Raw genomic sequence first — 17,791 nt, forward strand, 5'->3', positions numbered from 1 at the left:
TGGGAGAAATGGAGGCTCAGAGGGACAAAGGGACCGTCCTGAAGGTGTCGAGGTGACTGGATGGAGCCAGGCTCTACCTCAGGTCTGTCTGACTGCTGGACCTTGGCCCTGGTCACTCAGACCCAAGGCTGTGTGACCTCAGGCAGATGGCTCGCCTCTCTGAGCTCTTCCTTCATTGGAAAAATGGGGACAAGAAAAGGAGAAGGCAGCCGAGTCCGGGCGTGAGGCCCCAGTCTCTGCAGCCATGAGCCAAGGCCGTGTGGCCAGTGCTCAGATCCTGCCCAGGACCTGCAGCCCCAAGTCCGGGACCTCAGCTCTGGCCCCCAAACACCCGGCCACCTTCCTGTGGGGTCTCCAGGTGGGTGGAGCCTGCTGGCAGCTGGACACCGGGTTGGGGCTCACCCTGGTCCCCTCAAGACCTGGCTCCGACACATCTGCCCATGCCCTCTGCTGGCCCCGCTGCGCCTCCTCGAATGACTGCCCAACGGAGGCAGGGAGGCCCCTGGCCCCCTCGCGGCTGCAGCCCACCCTTCCCGAGCAAGAGGCCGGGAGCCGTGGGGGGCCTGCCCCACCGCTTGCCCAGGCCCCCCAGCTGGGGTGGGGACTACCAGCTCCGGAGCCCAGGGCTGGGGTCCACGGGCAAATGTGCGGCCTGGTTCCTGAGCCTGTGAGCCGCCGGGGCCTCCAGCCTCCCCCCCTGGAGCCGGGGGTCTGTGGAGGCTGCTGGCCACACCCCTCCAAGCCCCGGGGCAGGCGTGGGCACCAGGGCAGGTGCACCATCCTCCCCTGTCCAGGGTGGGCCCTCTGGGACTGACGCTCAGCGCTGGGAACAGCCGTGGGGGCCCTGTGGGCTCTGGGGGACCCTGCGGCCAGGCGTGGCTGGGCCTGGCGGGACGCTGCCCTCCTGCAGGGGCTCCGTGGCCCATCTCCCACCCAGTGCCAAGAGTGGGCGCCGGCTGTGTACCTACCTCCCCGGCCCCAGGCCACGGCGCCTCCTTGGGGCCCCGGCCCTCACACAGGAGGGGAGCCCCGTCCTCCACGTCACCCTGGCCATGCGGGGTGGCCAAGCACAGTTCATTCCCACTCCTCCTGCTTGACCTAGGTGACCCAGAGGTCCCTGCCTGCTGTCACCAGCAGAGTCCCCACTGCCCACAGGCAGGGACAGACTGGCCACGGGTCCTCAGCACTGGGTCACCCCAGGGCGTCCCTGGGACTACTGCCATCTGCTGGTGGGCTGCAGTACTGCACCCAGGGGGCCCACCTAGACCAGGTGAGGCGACCCAGCCCCCAGCCCAGCCCCCACTGTCCCCAGAGGGTGACCAGGCTAGCCCTCATGGCAAGGCTTCTGCCGTGGCTGGGCCACCTCATTCCCTGGGGTAAGTGCCAGAGCCCCACGGGTGACCCGTGGAGGTGCCGTCCTGGGCACAGTGCGGGTGGTGCCCCCTGGATTCTGTCCCCCCTCCCCCTGCCCTGGAGGCCACAGGCCTATGTCAGCCTCCATGCAGCGTCCACCTGGGGACAGGCCATGTAAAGGGCATCCCTGGCCCGTGGCCTTGCCTGCCCCTCGGGCTCCTCCCTGGCCAGTGGTCAGCTCTCTGCTCCCCCCACTGTGGGCAGTGCTCTGACGCTCAGCCCTGGAGGGTTTGAGGAGCCGTGGCCAGCGGAGGCCAGGGTCAGACTCCCTCCGGCCCCCGTGGAGCTGCTGTAATTTCTCCTGGGGACAGGAGGCCTGGGTGCGAGTCACGTGGAGCTCTCTTCTCTTCTCCTCTCGCAGGACTGGGGAGGGGACCCGGGGCCCGGCGCCTGCTGGCCAGCGCCCTGCCACTGGGCTCCACCCAGCACCTGTCTGGGGGACTGGGGATTGAACCCGGGGCGCTTAGCCACCGAGCCACACCCCCAGCCATTTGTTACTTTTTATTTGGAGGCAGGGTCTCACTCACTTGCTGAGGGTCTTGCTAAGCTGCTGAGGCTGGCCTCGAACTTGCCATCCTCCTGCCTCAGCCTCCCAGGTTGCTGGGATCACAGGCTCCTGCTGCTGCCCCGGGCTTCTGTTTAGCTTTGGAAGAGCCACTAGATGGACCTCCACAGTACGGTGTCACTTGCTTTGCCCCCCTGTTCTCAGTCCCCTCCTGGGTACCATGTGTCACACCCAGGACTGGAGACCTTGGAGCCAGCCTTGACACACCCCTCTCTGACTGTGTGACTTAAAGAAAATTGCTGAACCTCTCTGAGTCTCAGTCCTCAGAGGAGGGGAGTAATGGCAGACAGCAGCAGCCACTGTGACGTCCGGCCCTGGCCCTCGGGCCTCACTGTTCCCTGCCTGTCCCAAGCCCTCGGTTCTGTCTGAGGGGAGTGGGCCATCAGGGTGACTCTCCTCAGAGCAGCCTCCACCAGGGAGCACCGGGCTGCTGATAAATGGCCATGTCCCTCGGGTGGGACATGGGCTGTGGTCAGAGGCCCTGGTGGATCCTGCGCAGGAAAAACAAGATACTGTGAAAAACGGTGGGAGGGGTCGCTGTGGGGTCGGGGTTCCGGAAGGTTCCGCGGATGGCTCAGAAGATGGAGGGGGCCCAGGCCGGTGAAGGTGGAGAGAGGGGCATCTGAGCAGGCAGCTCGGGCAAAGGTCCTGAGGTGGGAAGAGCTTGGGGGTCAGCATCCGGCGGCAGCGTGGGCCTGAGGAAGGGCCAGGGCCGGCACAGGGGCTCTGGGTGGCTCTGGGTGCGGGTGACCAGAGGGGGTGGCCTTGAAGACCAGAAAGCTGCCCCTGGGTGCCCCCTGAGACCACTGTCCCATGGACGTGTCCCCGCACCTCAGGAGGGAGCAAGGCAGGAGAAGCTCAGGACCCAGCCCTGGGGACCAAGAGGGGCTGGCTGGGCTGCAGGGCCAGGGGCGGGAGGGTGGGCCCCGAGCCGGCTGCCTGCCCAGGCCCCCGTGTACTCTGGGCAGCAGCCCCCCTGATGGGCAGGTGGGAGGCAGGTCTTGCCCCAGGGTGTGGAGGACCCAAGTGACCGTGCGCGTGGTCAGTGAGCTGGCTGAAGGGCTGGCCCCGAAGGGAGCGGTCAATCCTTCCCACCTCAGAGGTCTCCAGAGGGCCAGTCCCTGGCGGTGAGGTCGCCACGGGCACAAGGGCCCCGCTGACTGGACCGGCCGGCCCAGCCTCGGTCCCCACCAGCATGAGCACAGCCAGTCCTCACACCAGCTCCGCATTCTGCAGAGGAAGAAACCGAGGCTCAGAGTGGCACCCCACCTGGCCTCACGGGTGGAGCTGTCCTCCCCACAATGCCAGTTCCTCCTCGGTCCAGCCCATGCCTCCACTGTAGTCCCCCAGGTGGACCTTCCCACCCCGGGCTGCTCTGCGGGCTGGCAGGCTGGGTGGAGGGTGTGCGGTCAGGGGCCGCCAAGCTGGCCGCTGGGGGTCACTGGCCACGGCACGCACTCCCAGAGCAGGACTGTGGCTGGCCAGACCCTGCGGCTCACACCCGCAGGGGCCCTCCCGGCGTTTCCAGAATTTCTTGGGGTCCTGTGCCCCGCCTGCTGCTGTCCCGGCCTGTGGAGCTACAAGCAGGCAGCTTTGCCTCCGTACCTCAGCTGCCCAAGGAGGCCGGCCTGGCTTGGTGCTGACGTGGACAGCAGGTGGACGGCGGTTGGTAGAGGAGGAAGGACGAGGGAGAATCGCCGTCGAATCTCCTGACCACGTGGACGACCCCAGGGCAGACACATCTGAAGGGCAGGCACTTTACCAGGCTTCGGCCAGCCAGGCTGGGTCCCTGGGACTCCCAGGCCACGTGAGCCACAAGACTCTGCCCTCGTCCCCAGCCCCTCACCCCCAGCCCCTCGCCCAGAGCCTGCAGGAGGACCCGGCCCGCCTCTCCCGGCCTGGCGTCCCCACTCTCCGGGGCTGTGTGGCCGGTATTTTAGAGCAGTCACTGGGCTGCCTCGGTGGACCCCACGGGAGCCCTGGGGACAGGCGTGGGCAGAGGCCAAGCTGACCCTGGACAGCCAGGCTCCGTGGCAGGCACCTGCCAGCTCCTTCCTCCCCGGAAGCCCCGTCCCCCTGGGTGTGGACATCGCAGGCGCAGGGTGGCGCTGGTGGCCATGGCGTCCCAGTGCTGCAGGCTGCAGGAGACAGGGCCAGCTCCGGGGCTGAACCCTTGTGTCCTGGGGTGCTGCGGAGGCAGGGTGGCCCTCCACGGCCGTGCTGGCCTCCGACCCCAGGGAGGTGGGAGGGCTCGAGACTGGCAGGGTCACATGGCCTGCTCTGCACAGCTGGAGTGCCCTGGTCACAGGGCAGCCTGACCCCTGGGGAGGGTCCTGCTGTGCCGTCCAGGGCTGGGACTCAGGGGCCCGTGACAGCTCAGCTCCGTGCTTCACCAGGCACCGGGGACAGCCGGGAGGGGGCCTGATCTTGCCCAGCACTGCCCCTGCCTAGGCCCACTGCACAGGGCCACTCTGCCCAGGCTGCCCTTTCCTGGCCACCCTGGGGCCACTCCACGTCCAGCCACATTTACTGACAGCTCTGGTGCCCTCCCCCAGCCACTTCTGGTGACATGGCACAGGGTGACGATGGCATTCACCGTCGGGTGCCACAAGGGTCAAGCTGAGCTAGGCCACAGTCTGGGCATTAAGCACGGTGACAGTGTCATGCCACCAGTCCCACGGCCCCATGCACAGCTGCTCTTCTCTCCAAAAAAACCACCCCCTGGACCCTGTCGGCCGCCCTGGCCCGGGTCCCAGCGCTCTCCGCCCCCCAGCAGGCCCCCAAGGACGAGGCCACTCTGCTCACACGGGTCTCAAGGTGCCTCCCCGTGGCCAGAGGCAGAGTCCCTCCTCCCCGGGCCGAGTGGCGTTGGGCTGTGGGTGGACCCGGCTTGCTCCTCCTTCCTGGGGGTGGACACGGGCCCTCGGGCTCCTGTGACCGACACTGTCACCTGTGGGTGCCCCTGTGGCTCCTGCTTTCAGTCCTTTTGGGGACTGCCTGGCGTAGGGACTGCTGGTCCCCACGGTGATGGCATTTGGCCTTCGCGGGAACCGCCGCTGTCCCCCACGGTGGCCCGGCCGTGGCACACCCTGCTCCTGACAGATTGTCCACCCAAAGTCCCCGAGACCCCCCCCCGCAGTCCCCCCGGCTTCTCCCCGCTTCCTCCCCTTCTCTCCTGGTGGGCGAATGCGAGAGGCCACCTGGGGCCTCGGTCACCCTCACCAGCTCAGAGGGCTCCTCCCACGGAGGGCAGTGCCCAGCCCACAGCTCCCCCCAGCCGGGCAGTGGCTGCCTTCCCGCCCCCCCAGACCCTCTCCCTTGGCGAGGGTCCGACCCCTGGGGCCTTGGCAGGTGATGAGCAGAGGCCTCGGCCCTGGCCCACGGTGGCCCCAGAGGCCGGCCCCGCCCAGCCGTCTCCTGTGAGTTAGGCGCCCCACCCTCATCCCTCAGAGGGACCAGCTGTTGACATGCAGCGTGGACAGTGGAGGTGTCCGGGACACGGCTGTCCCCGTGCGCGTGCCAAGCCTCTGGGTCCTCACCTGACAACGGGCAGTAACCGTGACACGTGACCGTCTCTGAATGAACACGGCCACGGGCCGCCTCTGCTCAACCCTTGACTGCACGTCCCCCCTCGGGACGGCACTGGGGACCTCAGTGTGCACGCTCAGCAGGCAGCGCCCGGGGCAGCTCTTCCCGACCCGCAGGCCCTGTGCTGCCCACTGGGGTGTGGAGCCCCATCGGCCCCCCCGAGAGAGTGGCCAGTCGGGCTGACCTGGGCTCTGTGGCCCTGGCTGGGCGGGGGAACCAAGAGCACCGTCCTCTGGGGGTGCAGGTGCCAGGAGAGGTGACCGCAGCCCCTGGCCTCTGGCCGTCCCCTGGGTGGCCCTGGGAGCACTGCTGGGGCCAGGTGTTGGGGCCATGACGGAGCCCAGCTGTGGCTCCTCACAGCAAGTCACTGTGCCCCTCTGAGAGTCACTGTTAAGCAAGACGGTGGCGGGGTGGGGGTGGCAGCGGCAGGTTTCAAGGACAAAGAAGGACAGAGTCCCTGCCTGAGGGGACATGCAGCTTCCAGTGGGAGGGGCCTCGTGGGATTCGAGAACAAAGTGAGTTCCTTTCCTCCTCCATCCACACACACACACACACACACACACACACACACGCCACACGCACACACGGACACGCGCACACACATGCACACGCAGCCTCCAGGGATGCAAGGAGCCCGGGTGATATGTGCGGCACGAAGAGCCCCGAGCTCCAGCGTGGACGGCAGAGGCCCCCTCTCCGCCCACACACAGCTCAGCCCGCTGCTCGGAACACAGTGTGACATCTCGCGTCTCTGCTGACACGGACTGGACGGGGGCGCATGTGCCCAGAAAGGCCGCGAGGTCTCCCCCCCAGCAGGACGTCGGGCAAGTGACAGCAGAATAAAATACTTTAATGTCTGCTCTGGGGACCCTGCGCCGTCCACCCTGGTGACACTGAGCTGTCCTCGGTCCCTTCAGCGGCCCCTGGACACCGTCACTGCAAGTGTCTTAGAGCAGCCCCCTGGAGCCGGGCAAGCCTCGGGCTCTCTGGCCTTGGGGACATGTCCCCAGCCCCCACACGGCAGGCAAGGCTGGTGGACACTCAGCTCGGAGCCCAGATGTGCGAGGGCTCGGCTCCCCCGCGGCCTCCCGGGCTCTTCTCCCGCCGTCGCCGGGGCTGGCCGCCCTTGCTCAGGGGCCTGGAGTGGTCGCTTTGCAGCCGCCGCACCATCTCGTGGTCCTTGGGGTCCAGCACGCGGGGCAGGAACAGGGAGGACTTCTGCGTGCGGCGGGTCTTGAAGCCCCGGCGGGGCCGGCCCTTGCCGTTCACGGACACGTACCACAGTCTCTCCGCGCTGGGCGGCCGCCGTGTCCCCGGGCCCCCGGGCACCGAGCGGTACAGCCGGGAGGAGTAGGTGCTGTAGCCCAGCTCCTGGATCCGCTCCACGAACTCGCACTCGGCGCTGTAATGCTCCTGCGGGCGAGAGGCCACGTCAGGGACACGGGAGGCCACGGAGGCCTGCTGCGGCTGGGGCTGGGGGACCACCCCTCACGACACCCGTGTGGGTCAGCCCGCCTTTGTCCAGCCTGTGCCCTCTGCTCCCATGTCCCCCCGCCGCCCCCTGGCCTGGTGAACATGGCCTTCAGGGCTGGGCTCCAAGTCTCTTTCTCCACAAGGTGCTCTGAGCACCTCTGGGGGCTTGCACGCCCCGCCTCTCCTCTCTGGGCCCTCCAGCCGCCACGCCCCACTGACGCACCAACTGTGGGGTGTCCCAGCTTAGGGACAGGCTGCGGGGCAGAGATGGACCTTCCCACCCAGGGGCCCTCGGCGGCCTTGAGGTCAGCAGGGACTGGACAGCTGGACAAAGAAGAGGGGGCACCCAGAGCTCTTTTGAAGAAATGGCATAAAAGAACAAGAAGAGCTGGAGTGGCAGCAGGCCCTGTGGTGTCACCACTGGGGGTGACAGGGGACCTGGGAGAACCCAACACGGGGTGTGGTTGGTCTTCAGGAGCCGGTCTCCACTAGGGGCGGGTTTGGGTCCCCCTGCCCTGGCCCTCTGAGAGGCAGAGTCTTGGGCACCGTGTGCCCCCCCACGGGTGCAACCCGCCTGGAACCTGGTCAGAGGGGTGTGCTCAGTAAGAACCTGGACGCTGCTGGTCCAGGGAGGAGCACAGGGGCCCTGGACTCTGGCGCCAGCAGGCAGAGAGGAAGACACTGTCCTCAGAGGCCCCTGGGACCTGTACCAGGCCCGGGAGGGACTGAGTCCTGCCTCCACAGCACAGGGAGCCCCGCTGAAGAGGTGTCGCCAGGGCCGCGGGCCCCTCAGCAGCACCGCGCTGGCCAAGGGCACAGAGGCCTGGCCACCGTCCCCAGCCTGCAAAGCCAAAAGGCACTTGAAGAGATGTCACCCGGGCTCCCGAGGCCCAGCCACAGGGACTGCTGCCTGTGGGGCCTCCCTCTGTGGGGTGGACGCCGCGGGGGGCGGGCAGGCCTCAGGAGACCCACTGAGGCTTCAGGCTCAACCCCGGGGGACAAGGAGCACCTGCCTGGGGTCCTCCACGCTGGGGACAGGGCAGGGCAGGCTGCAGGACCTTTCCTAGGGAATGGCCAGAGAGCAGGGACAGGGCCCCAGTGGCCATCTCCCTCTGGGGTGTGGTGACCCCACACGAGTGAGAGGGGGCAGCTCTGGAGACAAGGAGACCCAGAGGACCCTGAGCCTGTTTTCAGGGTCACAGGCTGTGGGCCCAGGTCCAGGAGTGGGTAGCATCTGACCAGGCAGTGACCAGGGCCAGAGATGCCAGGATCGGGGGTCAGGGGAACCAGGCAGGGGCCACCACACCCCATCACCCAAACCCTCCCTGCCCTCCTGCCCCCTGGGGATGCCCAGGACTTCCTGCGTCACCTCGTGGGGTGCCCTGCCCAGGGCCACCGCCCCCCCCCCCCGCCCCCGCGTTTGTAGTGAGGAAGCAGAGGTCAGGGTGGCATCAGGCCCCAGGGGGAAGGGCACCGTCTGGCCTCTGCCCGACCCTGCACAGGTGCTCTCTGGGGACCCAGGGACTGGGGTCAGGGCAGTCCTGTCCCCCCCCCAGGCTGTGCCAGCACCTGGTTCCCACACAGAGACCTGCTGGCACCTGTGACACTGGGTAGCCAAAATGACCAGGGGGGGCCAGAGCCACAGACTTCAGACAGCCCAGCTCGGACTCGCTGGCAGCAGTGGCCAGGCCTGCTCTGGCCGCTGTCCCACCCAGGCCCTTCTCCAGAGCCATTGTACCACACAAAGTGGACTCGGAGACACCTGGCGGACAAGGCGTGGCTTGAAAGTGCCGGAGGCAGGGGGTGTTTGAGGAGGGCGCGCCGGGACGGTCAGCAGGGGCAGGGGTACAGCCCGTGTGGAGAGCCGAGCCGGGGGAGCGGGAGCTGTAGGCCAGGGAGGCAGAGAAGGCACGGGCACTGCCCCTCCCAGGGTGGAGCCGGGTGCCCAGGGCTGATCTGTGGGAGATGTGGGGTCCTGGAGGATCTGAGGGTGATCCCTCAGCAGGCACCTGGCAGAGTCTGTCATCCGGTCAGTGAACGATGCTGGACGGGTGGGTGGCCGGCTGGGTGGCGGAGGGAGGGTGAATGGACGGAGAGAGAGAGGGTGGGTGGACATAGGTATGTGGGTGTGGATGGCTGGGTGGGTGGCCGACTGGGTGACTGGGTGACTGGGTGGAGGCTCGAGGGGAGAGCAACGGATGGACGGCGGGTGGACATGTTCACGGAGGAGTAGGCAGAGGGTGGATGAATGAGTGGGTGGAGATGTATGCCTGACAGGGTGGATGGACAGGTGAGTAGATGGATGGGTGGATGAGAGCTGGGGGGACAGACGGGTGAGTGGGAGGGTGGCTGTAGGACAGGCAGGCTATAGGACAGACACCTGGTCCCACAGCTGCTGCCGCAGCCCAGGTAGGAAGGAACAGGCTGGTGTGCAGACGCTGTCCTCTGGGAGGAGCTAGAGGGGGTGGGCGTAGGCACTGGGGCTGAGGGGGGGTTCCCGGCTGACTCCAGGCTGGGTGAGTGGCTATGGGGCCATGGTTGAGGTACGGCTCAGGGGCCTGCTGAGCCCCAGTGGGCTGTGCTGCCCTCTGCCTGGGGTCTCTGAGCTGCTCGGGTGTCCCAAGGAGGGTGGCGATCTCTAACTCAGAAGCTGTGTCAGGCACTGGGGATGTCAGGGTGCCCATCCAATGGTCACCTGCCCAGGAAGTGGACGAGGTGGCCGGTGGAGGAGAGAAGGAAGGCCAGCAAATCCAGGGCACCCAGGCAGCAAGGGGCAGGGGTGGGGGTGCAGTCTGCAGGAGGAGGGGAGGACAGGCTGGCCCCCAGCTGCCTCCCCCTGCAGGGCAGTGAGACCCTTTCTGCTGGGTGCTCTGGAAAGTTCCGTACCATCCAGCTGGATTGCCAAGCCATCCCTGGCCTCGTGGTCCCCAGTGGGACTGGACCTCAACCCGTCCTCCCCCGAGGCCAGGGCTGTGAGCTCTGGGGGCAGAAGACACAGGTGGCCTCTCACCCATGGGATCACCAGGTCAGATCGGGTCCCTCACAGGAGGAGAGAGCGTGGTCCTCCTCGGTCAGCCTCCTGCTCTGCTCTGGGGAGCTCCCTGGTGGGGACAGGGGGCCTCCTTTGTGGCCAGGAAGTGCCACTAGTAAAGGCCACCAGACCTCCTCCATGGGGTGTCCTTCACTCTGAATGATTGATTTCAAGGATCAAAGTGAAGTTCCTCTCTCTGGAGCCAGGGGCTTGGAGCTCCAGAGAGCCCCAGTCCCGCTGGAGGGACAGCTCAGCAGGCCCAACCCCCGCAGAGGACCCCAGCAGAGAGCACATTCTCATCACTGAGCAGGGTGCCGGGTGAGAGCTTCTGCTTCCAGACGCAGTTTCTGGCCAGGGGCCCTGGGCCGGAGAAGACAGGCACGTGCACCCAGGTTTGCACCTCCTTTAGCAAATCAACTGACCACCCACAATGGGAGCAGCTTACAAGGGATCACCAGGCTCAGAGGCAGGGAGCGGTGGGGTGCTTCCGTCCAGTCCAGGCAGAGTGGGTCAGAGGGAGGTGACTACCTGTGGGGAGCGCTGCTGTGACCTCTGGCCTGTGTGAGGTCTTAGTGCTCAAGGACAACTGGCCAGTGGCACGCGGTCATTAGCTGAAGGGGCAAACTTCCTGGCATTTCACACCAGGCGTTCCCTGGACGATGCCCACGGAACCAGGGGATGCGGTAGGTAGAGGGGATGGTGCATCTGGGCTGGGGCGTGGCCTGGGACAGGGCTCCCTCCTGCTGTGCTCTCAATTCCCTCCTAAGCACCGACAGCCCTGGCTTTCCCACTCCCTGCCCCTTGGCTGGCTGAGCCTGCCCTGCTCCTCCCGGAGAGCTCTGTCCTGTCCAACAAAAGAGCTCTGGGTATGCTTGCAAGTTTGCTTGGGTCCATTAATTTCAGTGGAAATTCGGGGTCCACCTCTCAGCTACCTTCAGAGAAGGTCGTAACAGTAGACAACAAGGTGTGAATATTTCCAACCTGCAGAACAGAATCCCAGCAGGACCCTCCCTGCAGGCCCATCGGCTGGGGCTGCCTCCCAGAGTTCTGGGTCCTGCACATCCCGGAGCAAAGCTTTCTAACACCCCCATCCCCTCTGTCCCCTGAAGTGTCGTTCCAGCGAGATGGCTACTCTATCAGTGCCCACCCATGCAAGAGATTGGACTCACCGAAGCATAGAGCCGTCCCCTCTTGTTCATGGCCAGGTACCGCCCAGAGAAAAGCCCTTTGATGGCCACGACGCCCACCTCCACGGCAGTAATCTCCAGGATGCCTGGGAAAGTTGGGAAGGCCTATCATCGCTCCGCTTCCACCGAACCAGAGGAAACTCTGTGCACCACCAGCTCAGGACGGTGAGGTCACCCCACACCCCACAGGGGGTGGGGGCTGGAGGTCCAGGGAGGGGAGAGTGCTGCACTGGAGAGGAAAGTGTCAGCCTCCCAGAAGGGTAATTCAAACCCTGGAGTGGGACAGGAAGGTTCGCCGGAGGTGGATAATGTAACCCCACCGCGGGGCCACCCAAGCTGAGTTGGCCGTGGACCTGGGTGGGAGATGTCCCAAGCAGAGGGTCCTTGGATACAGGAAGTGAGGGGGAGAGCCAAATCTGGAGCTCACAGAGGGACGCTGGCCAGGGTTCTCCCACCAGCCACTGCATGTCAGAAGTCAAGTCACCCTGGTGCCTGTCTCTCCAGACACTAAGAGAGCTTCCGGGGGTTAGGGTTGCAACAATAGTTCCCAAGTGGGGCCATGTCCCCAGCAGAGTTCCAGGGTAGCTGGGGCTACCTTCCACACCCTTTCCAGGGGCACCTCTCCAGGGCCAGTGCCTGCTGCCTGCGTGGCCAGGACATCCCCAAAGCAGGACTAAGTTGAGGGTTTGCTCCCGGCATGTGCCACTGCAGGTCTCTCAAGTGTGCGGCACACTCATCAGGCTCCCCAGCGCCAGCCCAGGGACCAGCAAAGCTCAGTCTGGATGCCCGCGGAGACTGCTGAAAACGGGTACCCTCCTCTCCCTCTGGGCGCCGGCTGGGTTGCACCAGGAAGACTGGATGCTCTCAGATGTTGACTTAGACTGGATTTGGAGGGAACCTGCGCGGGGGTGTCTCTGCAAGAAGAGTCCTGCGCAGAGATCCCTGGCGACTGCGGTCCTCCCTCTGCGCTTAGATGGCCGTCCTCCATAGACGCCCTCGCAGGGCTGCGGCTTCCCCCCCCCCCCCCCCAGGAAGCTGCGGTTTTCCGCTACCACCTTGAACCGCGGCGCGGCTTCCTGCGCCCAGGGCAGGAGTGGAGCGCCCCGCGCCTAAACTGAGGATCTCAGCGGTCCTGGCACCCTCCCACGCTCCCCGCTGCGGTCCTTCCGGTCCGAGCTCTGCTCGCCCGCTCCCCTCCCACCAGGCTGCTTAGACTCCCAGCTTTTGCTCTGGCAAGAGGGGTCAGCACCGGCCGTAGGTCGGGGGCTAGAGGAGCCAAGCCACGGAGCCTGGGGGACTCTCGCAGTGCGTGCAGTCCGACTTCTGGTCCTGGGTTCGGGGAGGGTGTATTTGTATCTCTACTTACCCCAGACCCTGGAGGACGCCCCCTGGCCCTTGGGGCCTGCACCCTCCGCTCCCACCCCAAAGAGGGGACACCCACACTTCCTGCCATCCCGGGAGCAAGGGCTGAGGCCGAGGGGTGCAGATCCGAGCCCAGGGAAGACTGACGCAGCGGCCCAGGGACCTAGCTCTGCCAGGCGAGTGTCCTGCTCGGAAGCAGCGACTGGACGCAGCCACCTGGGCGGCCAAGAGCCTGGAGGGCAGAGGGGAACTCGTGTGCCCTGGGGTCAACAGGAGGTGGAGAAGTCGTCAAAATAATAAAGAGAATGATAAATGCCTTGTCGGGCTCCTGTTCTCCACCAATTCAAAGGGCTTAAACTTGTCAGAATTGCCAAGCGCAGCGGAGCGCAGAGCCCGAGTCGTCTACCACGTGCCCCCTCTGAGCTCCCCGCATCGCTGGCTCTTCGCCCCCACCCCCAGCTCTCCCCGGATCTCAGAGCAAGCTTCTTTCCCCGGACGTGGCGGCGGATGTCCCGCGGCCGCTCTCTGGCAGGGGGCAGCGGGCACCGTCGGCGCGCCGTCCCTTCTCCCAGGGCACAGCTTCCCACCCGGACCCCGCCGCACCGGGCACTCACTGTAGGCGCTGTTCTCCAGGCTGCCGTTGACGCGGCCGCTCGGGTGCAGCTGAAGGTGGTACTTGGTGGCGCAGTAGAGCTTGCGGCGCCGGGGCGCCCCGCCGAGGTGCTCGTAGACTCCGCCGCGGCCGCCCGCATCGCGCCGCAGCCGCGCCCCGGGGCCCGCCGCGGGCCAGCCGGGCTCCAGCAGGCTGAGCAGCAGGAGCCAGATCAAGCCCATCGCGGCATCGCGCCCGCCCGGCGGCGGCTGCAGGCCAGCGCGGTGCCCATGGAAGGCGCGGCAGCCCGGCCGCGGCGAGGCGCTAGGAGACGGCTCCCGCGCCTGGCGGTGCCGACTCCGGCTCCGCGGGAAAGAGGGGTGGGGAGAGGGAAAGCGAGGGGGGTGATGGAGAGGGAGAGGGAGAGGGAGGAGGGAGAACCTTTAATTTTCACCCAGGAGCGGGGAAATTTCCGTTGCTGCGCAAAGCTCTGGAAGAAAAGACGGTTCGGCAACAAAAGGCCGACGTGGTCCCCAGGCGGAGGCGCGGGAGGGGCGGGAGCCCGGCGGGTGGGGAGCCCGGCGGGGCGCGGGGCTCGGCCCCGGGGGCCGCCTGCGCACACTCGCCCCGGCGCTCGCCGTCGAGCCGCGGCTCCGCTCGGCCTCGCGCCCCGCGCCGCTCACGCCCTCCCCGCGCTGCGAGGTCCCTGGCCGCCCCTCCCCCGCCCCCGCCCCCAGACCAATTATGCCTTGGAAAATTATAGACCCAGGCCTTGAGGCGGCCGCCCCAGGCCCTGTCACCCCCGCCCGCCCCCCATCAATCCCCCTGCACAATGGCACCGTGGAGATGACTGATGTCGTGAAAACGACGCCCGTTAAAGACGGCGCCTAACGACGGGGCCTGCGAGGGCGGCGGGCGGCGGAGGGAAGGTCTGCGCGTGGGGGACCCGGGGTTGGGTCTGCATCCCCCGCTTCCTGCAGGAGCAGCAGCGCTGTCCTCAGCCGCCAGAGGCCAGCTCCAGGACCCCCCAGAAGTGGCTTATCTTGTAGCTCTCCAACTCGGCAGACCTCTGTGCACAGAGGAGGTTGGGACACTCTGGCGGCCTCAGACCGGCTGGCAGTGTCCACGAGGGTCCTGAGAGGGGGCTGGGAGGGACAGAAGAGCCAGAGAAGGGGACACAGAGACAGAGCCCTAGAGTCAGGTAGAGACAGGATCAAGAGGTGGTGATCCTGAGGGAAAGCACAGGGAAACTGGGTGAGCCTATGGGGGGTGAGAGGAGAGGTGGTCCAGGGCCAGGCAGCATCCCCACCCTGCCCCGAGCAGCAGTGCCAACACCAGAGCATGGCACTGCAGACCCTAGAGGGGCCAGCCTGCGTCTTAGGTTGCTGCTAGAGGGACCCCAGAAAGAGGGGCTTCCGGTAGTGCCCGGAAAGCCACATCTCCACACCCTTATCTTGCTTCCCTGGTCTCTGTCCCCAGCGTCCCCAGCCACTGTGATACAGGCAAGCAGGCTCAAATGGGAGATTGGGGTGGGGTGCCCTCTGGGGTCCAGTGGTCAATCTAGGCCACAGTCTTGGCTCCAGGTTGACCAGGGCTTAGGTGATGGAGGTGGTCTTATCCTTTCTGTTTGGGTCAGGATTGGGGTCCCCACCCCAGGACACTCCCACAAGCTACGCACACCTACTGGCACATTGGCAACCACCGTGACCCAACAGGCAGAGCAGTGTGTGCTCCAGGGGCCCACTCCAGCCTGCTCAGTGCCTGAGTGCCCAGGGGAGAGCACCCCAGGCTGTCCCTCATACCTGTCCTGTCCGGGGCCCGTGCAGCTCACCCAGCGTTGGCTCCAGAGCCCTTGGCCAGTCCAAAGGCCCTGCCATAGTTGTTGGAGCTTCAGCTCTTAGTGATAGAAATGGCTTTACAGTGGGCAGTCAGCCCTGGGGACCGGCCAAAAGGAGGGCTTGCCCCGTGGGTTCCCCTGGGCTGACCTGCACTGCACTCTGGTCACTGGAACTTCCTGGGGGAGCACAGGAGGTTCACAGAAGTCTGCTCTGGAGTCAGTCGGCCCCTCTGCATGGCGGGCGGGGGGCGGGGGGCATCGGTTCAGGAGAGGGCAGTAAAGGAAGGAGGGGAGACCGAGTCAAGTTCAAAGAGAAGTGAGAGAGACCATGGGGGCAGCCGGCTTCGGGGGGAACGGGGCTTCCCATACAGCCCCAGTTTCCCCCTTTGTGGGTGCTCCTGGAAGACTGGAAAGGCCCAGAGAACCCTGGCGAGGCAGCCTAGCCTCTCTCCTGCTCCACACCTGGCTCCCCACAGTTCCCAGGGAGGCCCTGGTCCTGGTCTCCAGCCCTGCCCACTGCGGGGCACCTCCCCTAGGAGGTGCTGGTCTGCTCCTCAGTGAGGCCTCGCCTCCTGGGCAGCCTGGGGCCCCAGGACGGACCATGATGAGGGTGAGAGGGTGACTGGCTGCTCCTTGCTGCCGGGTGGCCTTGGCCAGGCAGCACAGCCCGTCTGAGATGGCATGTGATGTGGCAGACTCAGAACCAAACCCTCAGGAGACAGGCCCCTGCCGAATTTCCCTGCCACGGGATCAGCGTCGGCTCAGGGCGGCCCTAAGGTGAGGACCACGCCTTGTCCCTGGGTCCCTGGAGGGGAGACTGCTCAGAGAGCCCCGACAGCAGGTGCTGGCCCCCAGAGTCTCCCGTGACCCTGGCTGTCCACGCGGTCCTCTTCCAGTGACCTGAGCATCAGAGACCCTGGGCCAAGTCCTGCTCTCTCATGGCCACACATCTGGCCCTTCCGTGCACCCTCCGCATCTGAAGTTAGGAGTGGCGGAAAACCCAGGCTCCTCGGCCCTGTCCCAGGCCAGCTGTGGCCCACCCGCGAAGAGCGTCCCCTCGCCTGCACCCGGCCCACTTCGCCCAGAGCCCACGGGCCCTCAACATGCAGTAAGGCCTTCTTTCTCTCAATCACCCAACTTCCCAGGCCGAAGGAGCCCCCTGAATCCCTCCTTTGGGCCTGGCCGAGAGCATCACTGGGCTGCCAGGCCCTGGTGCGGGCCCTGGCCGAGGAGGCCCTGGCCGAGGAGGCCCCGGCCGCCTCCACAGCTTCCTGCAGGGTGGGGGTCTCTTGGGCAAGTCTCGCTGGCCTGGGCCAGGCTGGGCCGAGACACCCACGCAGCCACCTCTGCCCACCCCTTCCGCGTGGAACCAGGTGGGGGGCACATTAATAGTGACCCTGTTAATTGCTTCCAAATGGTCAACTGTAGCCATTTGACTAATTGGTCTCTTCCAGACCCTGACCTGGCCAGCCCCAGGCCTGGCCCACGCCCTCTTACCACCAGTCCAGGGCCTCTGCTCTGGGTCCTGCCCCCAGACCCTCTCAGCCCTCTCTGGTACCTGAGCCCAGGCCACCCACTTCCAGCCCCTTCCCCTGGACAGAGATGAAGGAGGAGAGAGCACAGGGGACAGTGTCCTGTGATGTGGTCCCAGCCACCAGGGACTGTCAGATGTGGTACTGGCCCCAGGCTCCAAACTTGCTCTAATTACGCCCCCGAAGAGGAGTAGAAGAGAGACCCAGTCCTCTAGGTGCTGGCTGGGGCCAGCGGGTCTCCTGAATCCTTGGAGCTGGCCTGCTCAGCCCTGCCTGACAGATGAGAAATGGAGGTCAGAGAGGTGAATTGACTAGCCCAGGGTCACACAGGCAGAGAGGAGGCAAGCTGACTGGAATCCCCACGCTCCTCCCTCAGCTTAGGGCCCCTGGCTTCCCTCTTCCAGCAGGCTGTGGGGCCCAGGGCCTAAGCATCACGTCGCCTCAGTATCCCCCTTGGCTTCTGGCAAGGGGACAAGCCGCAGCAGGACAGGGGTGGTGCCCAGAGGCCAAATCTCCAGGCCCATGGGGTAGTCCCTGCCGGTAGATCCAGTAGAGGCCACGGAGGGGTCCTGCCCAGGCCACACAGTCAGAGGGCCTTCTCACCAGCCCGGAGGGGACAGCCCACTCTCCCTTCCCCTGTGAGCAGGCCCATGGGCCCAGGAGGCTCTCCCACTCTGTGGAGAGCAGACCCAGGCCCCCGCGGCGCCAGGCCACTCCGCTCCTAAGAGGCAGAGCCCGGCCCAGGGCCTGCAGATGAGAGCCCTGGGCCAGCACCTGCTGGGGGGGACACCAAATGTCCCTGAACCCTGGACCTGCCTGTGCCCAAGGACGGGGAGGGCTGCGGGGCAGAGGAGGGCCCTGCCGGGCTGCGGTCCCCAGGGCTGCACTTGGGTTCAGATCAGCAGTCGGGCCAGGGGACCTGGAGTGTGGTGGTGGCCTGAGACCGGCCAGCAAAGGAGGCCCCCCGGGGGAGCCCTGACCCGCCTGGGGACGGCCAGCAGGCGGGCTGTGTCTCTTGGCATGTTCACTGTCTGATACTGATCCACTTTTTAAACTGTTTGCTTCAAATTTTTACTATGCAGCCACCTCTGGGGGAGTCCGTTCCAGCCCCCACCTGCCCCCCCCCCCCGCCTCCAGCCATCTCAAGACAGCCGGAGACACCCAGGACCCCCACACAACGCCCCTCACGCTCTCTTCTCCTTTTCCTCTTT

The 17,791-nt window shown here is 66.1% G+C and overlaps 1 protein-coding gene across 1 annotated transcript; it reads right to left on the reverse strand.

Annotated features, from left to right (window-relative positions):
- Positions 1 to 6,607: 6,607 nt before the first annotated feature.
- On the reverse strand, positions 6,608 to 13,453 carry FGF3 (fibroblast growth factor 3; the record flags this gene model as incomplete). Its single annotated transcript, XM_081280499.1, has 3 exons — positions 6,608 to 6,979; positions 11,240 to 11,343; positions 13,234 to 13,453. The coding sequence occupies 3 exons, from the start codon at positions 13,451 to 13,453 to the stop codon at positions 6,608 to 6,610; spliced, it is 696 nt and encodes a 231-aa protein (XP_081136625.1).
- Positions 13,454 to 17,791: the final 4,338 nt, after the last annotated feature.

The sequence above is a fragment of the Spermophilus citellus genome (genome assembly GCF_964194105.1).
Source record: "Spermophilus citellus genome assembly, chromosome: 2".
NCBI lineage: Eukaryota > Metazoa > Chordata > Mammalia > Rodentia > Sciuridae > Spermophilus > Spermophilus citellus.